Raw genomic sequence first — 8249 nt, 5'->3', positions numbered from 1 at the left:
TAAATTATATTACATTAAAAAATATAATATAATAATAAATTCTTTAATTATCTTCTCAAAACCACCCCTTTGAATCTTTAAAATTTTTTGACTATTGAAATAATTAAAGATTTTATTAAAATTTGGCATTATATACAAATTATATAAATAAATTGTCGATTTCGATATTTTATTCATTCATAAGTAATGCAAAAAATATTTTATAATACTTTAAATATAAAAAAAATATAATAATCTAAATAATATTTAAATAAATTATAATACTTAAAAATACTTTATATCAATATATAGAACAATCATATGCACGAAAACTTCTTGGAATATACTTTTTCATCAATTTGGAATAAATGTAATTAAATATATATATATATAGCGAGGAAAACATTAATGCATAGAATCTCATAACTTAATGGAGGACAATCTCCCGAAAAAGCGAAGTTTCCAATTTAATTCTCTAATGAACAAAGATGTCAATATTTTTAATCAATGAATAATCTCAGTAGAGAGATCCCGCACTCGTCGAAGTCAATTTTACGATCTCTTTATAAAAAAAGAAACTTTATTTCTATATTGTACGTTTTCAAAACGGTGTTATACATTGACATTTTGCAGAGAGAAATATTATTCTAACAATTTTCGTCTAAAGGTAAACTCGTTTTTTCCTGGTCGTAAGCGCATCATTTACCTCGCATATATCGCATTTATTTATTATTCTATCCGTTACCAACAACTCTCTATGTACATCTTAATTTTTTAGCATATTTATTGTTTTATCTCTCTATGTACATCTTAATTTTCTATCTGATTTTTTTTAGCATATTACAATTGATTCTGTTTTCTGTTCTAGACACATATATCTAACTTAACATAACGTTATTCGCTAAGCTAATACCGCGTTTCCTTTATATAATTTTTAATTATTAATTACCTATTATTGTTTCGTTATATACTTAGAGAAAATGTATTTCATCCCTCCCCTTCTCTCGTTCAGTCTCTTCATATGAATTAAACCGATTCCTACGGATCCTTGCAAAAGTTTCCATCGCCTTGTGAAAAATTGTTATTCAATCTCGTTTTTAATAATAATATTTTTCAAATCATTATATGATAATAAGTGAAATGTATGTTATATTTTAATTTATCTTAACAACTAATATTTAAAATTTCAATTTGATTAAATATTTCAATTTTTAATATCCAGACTTGCTAAAGTCCGTGGAGTCTAAAAAATTTCCGAGATATTAAAAACGTAAATATTTAACCAAATTAATATTTTAAATACTAATCGTTAATGCGGATTAAAGTTTAACACAACAAAATTCACTTATTATCGTAATGACTTAAAAAAAAATTATTAGAAATATTATATCCATAAATATTTAAATAAATCAATTACCAGAATTATTGTACCATTATATTGGATTCTTTAGAATTTTCAAATAAGTGGAAGTTCAAAGTCACTTAAAGAATGAAAATCAAAGAGTCGATAGATTTGACACGAAAGATTTTCTCTTTAGATTATTTAAGTTTTTGAATGCTCAGATCACATTAACTTCTTCAAGTCGTGAGATCTGCAAAAATTCAGATTCACAGATTTTTCAAATATTTTCAAATAATTTTACTTGATTTTTTCAGATGTTCTAATTTTTAGCTCTTTCGTTACATCAACCCTCTGAATTCTTAGATGTAATCACGTACTATAGAAAATAACGAAAAAAAAAACCGGAAACTTTTGTAAGTATCCAATATTACAATATAATTCTATAAAAATTGATGTAAGCCCTGTGTAACAATCTAATATTACAAAAAATCATACAAAAAATCATAGTTCTGGCAATATAACACACCGCGCATTGATTTAGTTAATACACATTGGTTCGTTTCGCTTTGTAAAAAAATATAGTTTTTGTTTAGTCCCTCTACTAGATAGCATAGTCTTTATACGCACAAAATATTTCCATATAATCAACTCTGTACTTTTAAATCTTTTTAATCAAAGCAATGCAAGAAAAATTATAAATTTTATTTTTCATAATTTAACAAAATCAATTAATATTTCATTTTTCATATTTCTTTTTCAATTCTATAGGAAATGTTTGAAAAGGTTTGATGAATTTTATGTATAATCTGCGTTCAATTTTATTTATTTATAATCAAATTTTTTTATAAATTAACAATATTACGTCACAATTTATCTTTTTTATATTATCCTTGCATCTTCAAACTGAATTTCAAAAGTATTCTTTTTTTTGTAAAATATCCGATTTTTAATTTAAGCTATTAAGTATGTGTATTGTCTTCAAAACAAATTACTACAATTATTTAAAATAAAGGGGATTTATATGTGTCGTTTTAAATAAAAAAAAAAATAAAAAAAAATAATTTTTCCAAGAAAAATATCTTAGAAATCTTAGATATTAAATAGATCTTAATAGGATATTTATATATATGTATAAATATATATATATTTCTTTTTATGTTATAAAATTACCATTCTCATACACGAAACAAAACATACAGATCCCCTTTATTTTAAAAAATTTTATCTTATAACCTTTGCTTTGGAAAAAATACAGAACTTAAATAAAAAAAATTTTAGTAAAATTGAACATTTTACTAAAAAAAGAATTGTTTTGAAATTTATTTATCTTTTTAATATTCATTTGAGACAAAATATTTTCTTATTTTTTTGTTAAAACCTTAAATATATAAGTCATTATAAAGTTATGCAATATAAGTCTCTTCTCGAATAAACTTTTGTTATCAGAGTTGTCGTTTAGAGAGATTAATATTTGTAGTCGCATTGCTTTGAACAAGTTCGAGTAAAAAATTTTGAGCTAGTGAATCGTTAGTCAGAAGACTAGCTTCTGCGAATTTTCGTCTCTTATCTTAGCTGTGAGAACGAAATCAGACATTAGATTGCACTACTCCGTTGAAACATGACAATCCTCGCCCTTCCGCTTTTTCTTTTTCCTTTTTTTTTTAATTTTTTAATTTTTTTGCAATGGACACAACATAGGTTAGAAGACGATTCACTTCGCAAAGTCAGAACAGAATACCTTTCGGCAGTCATTGCGGATCAACGAAGACAAGATGTCTCACAGAATCCCACGCTACTAGCACAGGAAACAATAATTTAGAAGGAATGAGAAATTAGACAGGAGAATAGGAATATAAGAATAGAGAAATTTTTCTTTAGGATTTTAAATGTTAAAGTTAATTTTAATGTTAGCAATTATATCAATATTGTATTTAGAAACATGAACAGAAAAGACCCGATAACAACTGATCAATTTATTCTAAGTAATGTTTATGAGAAACGGCTACTGAAGCATGGGATGGAAATGGACTGAAGATCTTGTCACGAAGTATCTCACCTTCGTTGAACGCGATCGGCTCTTCTTCCTCTTTCTCTCTCTTTTTGCACTAAGTGGTAAAAAAAAAGTAAAAAAATTCGCCTAGCAAAATTCTCTATATGTCTGTACAAAAATCGAGTGAAGATCGAGGAAGAATCATATACAACTGTAATCTCCGACTTGCCAGTTTTTCTTTTTCACTACAAAGATAGCACTATCAGAAAATAAATATAAGTGTTGTCTTTCTAATGATGGTTTACAATACCAGGAGAGAGGCGCAGCATCCAACATTTCTTTTCTCTCTTTATCTTTTCTCTTAGCATGGATAATTTTTATCGGGCCTGAGGATTTGTCAGCATCAATTGAATTTTCTCGTACGCATACATCAAATTCTTTGCCAATCCCTTAGAACAACCATTCTCCTGAATAGTCTGGAATCTATAAGTTCTGAAATTCTTCTCGTAATCAATGTAGGTGACTGCTGCCATCAGAGGACACATAATGATTTTTGTGTGATCCATAAAGTTGATCTGAGAAGCAAATATCCCAAGGCAAAGAATATTATAACAGTTGACGTAATAAAATTATCTAATAAGTAAATGAAATCATATGTTTTTTCATTATTAAAAGTTCATGTATTAAAATAAATAAATTATAAAATAATGCAAAGAAAAGACAAATTAACATATCAGATATCGTTAAATAAAAAAAAAATATTAAGAAAATAGTTTAGAAAAAGTTAAAGTATAACAAATATGGATATTGTGTGTGTGTGTGTGTGTGTGTGTGTACACATATGAAATAAAAACACACATCTAATTTTCAAGTATGCAAAATTTGTAAGAAAATATTAAGTTTATAAAAATGTGTTCAATTATTTTAATACTCACTTGCACTGTGCCATTAGTCAATTGCATCACGACAGCAGATTGGGTTCTGAACCATTGATGTATGTATGGTATTCTGGACAGAGAATCACTCTGCTTCACCGCGATAGAGCCACCCGCTTTCATCAAATGCTCGTTCATATATTTCAAAAAGAAATTCATCAGTTTCATTTTCTTTTCGAGATTAGTCGGATATTCTTTAACCGTGTAGTATAACTCGTCGCCTTCACGATTAATATAGTGAATATTGAAGCCATTCGCTAGCATAATCAATCGCGTGCCATCATTATACATCACGCCAACGCCATCATCGGACAATTGATATCCAAAGCCGTATTTATCCGAATAATCCACCCATTTACTGATCCAGATCACAGGTTGCGCCGCCGGATCGGTCATCTCGTCTGCAAATTTTCCAAATAACATATCTTTATAGTAGCATACAATATCATAGCATTTTAGTTATATTTATATAATCGATTATTATGTGCAACTTAAAATTGTATTAAAAAAGTCTAAGAATATTTTCTGAAAATATTAAAAATTATTTTATTATCTATCCTAATAAATGATATTAAATTTAGTGATAGTTTTTCTATTAACGTACCTCCTGAAGAAGTTATATCTTTAGAAGACTTAAATTTCAGTACTGCAGCCAGTTGTTCTTTTAATGTGTATAGCATCTTTTTGATATCATGATTGACTCTTTGCGGTTCTATTGTCTCAGTACTAAGCTTGGCTTTTCGCAACGGACTATTTGGCACCCGAGAAGCGAGAATTTCCTGTTCTGAATAGCCATTAAGGTTCATCTCTCCAAGCGGTTTGCGATTGCAATGCGACTCAAGCATGTCTAAACGCGGTGCCATTGTCAAGCAAGAAAGCGGCAAACTTGTTGGCATATATCCTGCGATTATTAAAAAAACAAGTAGAAAATAATGAAAAAAAGCGTCATTTTTTAAAACTCTGATTTAATAATAGAACAAAAAAATATTGTTTTCAATACAAAATTATAATAAGAAAAAAACGATTAATTAGTTCTTTAACATTTATGTCACTAATTGTTGAGATAAAGTTGTATAGACTAAGAAGTATTCAAAGTAGATAGAAAAAAACTTAAATTATGGACATCTAAAAAATTATAGCATATTAATAAATAAATTAAATTAATTTACTTTTAATTATTATATTTAAAAATTTTTAGAGAATTTATATAATTGCTTTATGACAAAAGTAAATATTGCACAACTTCACATTTTACGAAATAATGAACATACCAGAAGTGAAGAAATTATCTTTCATCAGTTTAGTGACAGACGGACGTCTCGATGGATTTAGTTGCAGCATATTTGCTACCATATTCATGGCAGGCTTAGTGATATGTTGTGGTGTTTTGTATTGTACCTGCTTAATCCTTGAATACGTCTCTTTTAGACTCGATGTCTCAAAGGGTGGTTTGCCCACAAGCAGAGTATACATTATGCAACCAATGCTCCATATGTCGGCCTCGTATGAATGTCCAATCTTCGTCAGCACTTCTGGTGCTATGTAATTTGGAGTTCCACAGACAGTTCTGTCGAAAAATTCAGTCAAATCATTATAATTAAAAAAACTAAGCCATTTTTGATAGACTAAAAATTTTATAAAAATGTTAAAATTTAAATGTTTAATTTATCAATGTTTATTCAATTTAAAAAAATTAAATTTTAGAAGAGATGATATAATATTATCATTTAGAAAATGTATGTGGATCAAATTTCTATGAATATGTTGCATATTCAAGTAACAATTACTTTTTCCTTTCACCATCATGTTCCAATCTAGTCGCTAATCCAAAATCACCAATCTTAACTTGCAACTCGTCGTTCAAGAATAAATTGCCTAATTTTAAATCTCTGTGAATTATTCTATGCTGATGCAAGTAAAAGACTCCATCCAAGATTTGTTTCATAAAGTATCGTGTTTCACATTCTGACAATGCTTTCCTACGTTTGTGCAACTCCATCATTGACTAGAATGTTAAATATTCATAAAACAATTATAAAACAATGCAATTGATACTTGTAAAAAATTGTTGCCATAAATACTTACTCTCTTGCGACAGAGTTCCAAGATAATATAAATATTATGGGAATCGTCAAAGAAACCATGAAAACCAACAATATGTCTGTGATTCAAGGTTTGATGAATTGCTATTTCTTGTGTCATCTTCTCTCTCTGGTTGCTTTTTATCATCAATGATTTTGGCACAATTTTTCCGGCAAATACTTGATGTGACTTTGATTCTGTGATTTCGTAACATTTTGCAAAGCCACCCTAATGAATATAAAAATAACAGAACAAAAATAATTATAAATAATAAAAGAAAAACCTCATTGTGGAAAAAACATAATAAAATTTTAAGAAAAAAATTTTAATTATTAGGTACATTCAACTGAAACATAGACTGAGACTTTTATAGAATAACGACTTTAGTCCAAGTTTCAGGTGTCTAATATAAAGTAAGTTTCATATATTTTTTGTATACGTAATTTATAACAATAAAAAAACATTAATCACTGTAACAGAGAAAATTGAATTAAATTTATTTAGTTAACATTAAGATTATTTATGTTTTGACATTTACATATTCCAGTACAAAGACACTGATATATTCCAGAATAATAAAATAATATAGCAATTGCTGCATTTAATATATTTCGTGTATTGTAACTTACAAAAAAAAATATACATATATATTTTTGCACGCATATAAACAAGATATTAAAGCATCAAAGCGGCGATAAACTAATGGGTCACGGAGATTTTAAAGTTCCTCAGTTATAACAACATATCGCCAATATGTATTCCACGAAAAAAATGCAACAGGTGTGTCAGATTCGTAATCGAAAAAAGGAAAAAAAAATAACAAAATCAAGAAGAATGTGATTTTACACGATGACAAATTTTTAAGCAAGTCTCAATAATAAATTTTATCGTGACTTTCGAAATAGTATTTTCAACTCAAATATTTCCTTGATTGACTCCAAAAGGGCGAAAGCGAGCAATTTTTCTCGTGATTTTTTCGATCCGAATTACATCCTCCCTTCGACGAGACGAATGCGACAAGTGTCGCTCGCCACGAGGGAGCACGATGCAAATCCATAGAAGAGAGCATGCGAAAAATCGTGCGTGACAAAAGGTCGACGAGAAGAAGGACGAAGGCTCCGAGGAGATCCTTTCGCTTACCTTGCCGAAGAAGCGGCCCTTCATGTAACTCTTGCCGGTGTTGGCATCATATATTACATTTGGTATCGTGCACTCGTCGTCCTTCGACATCGCGCGCTGATAAATAAATCTTCGCGTTCTCGGACTAGCACGTAATCACACCCGTTCGTCACGTTGGGTTCGCGCGACCGGCGGCGTAAAAATTTCGCTCGCGCAACAACGACTCGAATAGAGCCAAGACCCGTAGCTTTCGTTTATCAGTGCAGCTTCTCTATCTCGCACGTCGACGAGCGGGAGGGATTATACAGGAGTATCCAGACAGTCGTGTATGCGCGCCCCCGCCACTCCAGGTACCGCAGAATTCGCCGTTCGCCGAACTTCTGTTCGAACTGCTGTTTTGCTTCTTGTCGCGGAAGACACGCAACGGCTCGCCGGTTTAAATGTCGCATGGCCGACCAATCGCCGCACCACCGGCGTGTCACGTGGTCGCGCGCGTTCGCGCGCGATCCGACGCCGCCACGCGGTCGTTGACATTAGCAATTTTTCCAGCAAGAATCGCAATGTCATACAATTGGCTGTCAAATAGAAAAATTGTCGTGACTTTAAAAATTTTCTACAGCCAATTCCGATTGGCTGTCAAATAAAGAATTTTTTAAGTCCTGAAAATTTTCTGTCTGACAGCCAATCTCGTGTGACATTTATATTATATTTCTCGATAGAAAGTTTCTATAAAATATCATTTTCTTTTTTGGAGAAGAAGAGAAATTAGAAGAGAATTAAAAAAATTAATTAATAAATAATT

The 8249-nt window shown here is 29.9% G+C and overlaps 2 protein-coding genes across 3 annotated transcripts in view; one reads left to right on the top strand and one right to left on the bottom strand.

Annotated features, from left to right (window-relative positions):
• LOC126856642 (single Ig IL-1-related receptor-like) overlaps nt 1–8249 on the top strand; it is a 186316-nt gene that overhangs the window by 177859 nt on the left and 208 nt on the right. The window lies entirely within an intron of this gene.
• Nucleotides 2962–7867, bottom strand: LOC126856634 (serine/threonine-protein kinase polo). 2 transcript variants are annotated; one of them, XR_007688378.1, is made up of 8 exons: nt 7469–7867; nt 6332–6556; nt 6034–6251; nt 5518–5813; nt 4851–5147; nt 4247–4647; nt 3622–3886; nt 2962–3556 (listed from the first exon to the last, which is right to left on the bottom strand). XR_007688378.1 is itself a non-coding variant. In XM_050605325.1 (7 exons), exons 1-7 carry the CDS (start codon nt 7556–7558, stop codon nt 3689–3691), a joined length of 1725 nt encoding a protein of 574 aa, XP_050461282.1. In that variant the 5' UTR covers nt 7559–7867; the 3' UTR covers nt 2962–3688. The 2 variants fall into 2 exon arrangements, 1 of the variants encoding a protein (XP_050461282.1); XM_050605325.1 differs by having other exon boundaries at nt 2962–3886.

This window comes from Cataglyphis hispanica, chromosome 19 (assembly GCF_021464435.1).
Source record: "Cataglyphis hispanica isolate Lineage 1 chromosome 19, ULB_Chis1_1.0, whole genome shotgun sequence".
NCBI classification, from domain to species: domain Eukaryota; kingdom Metazoa; phylum Arthropoda; class Insecta; order Hymenoptera; family Formicidae; genus Cataglyphis; species Cataglyphis hispanica.
This window is presented reverse-complemented; position numbering and strand designations above follow the sequence as displayed.

What these genes read in the sequence shown, in the direction of transcription:
- LOC126856634 (XM_050605325.1), bottom strand. Translation starts at nt 7,558, where the DNA reads ATGTCGAAGGACGACGAGTGCACGATACCAAATGTAATATATGATGCC. An exon ending in AGGGCCGCTTCTTCGGCAAG is followed by an intron (nt 6,557 to 7,468) that starts GTAAGCGAAAGG and finishes TATATTCATTAG; the next exon opens with GGTGGCTTTGCAAAATGTTA. An exon ending in AGATAATTTCTTCACTTCTG is followed by an intron (nt 5,148 to 5,517) that starts GTATGTTCATTA and finishes TAATAATCGCAG; the next exon opens with GATATATGCCAACAAGTTTG.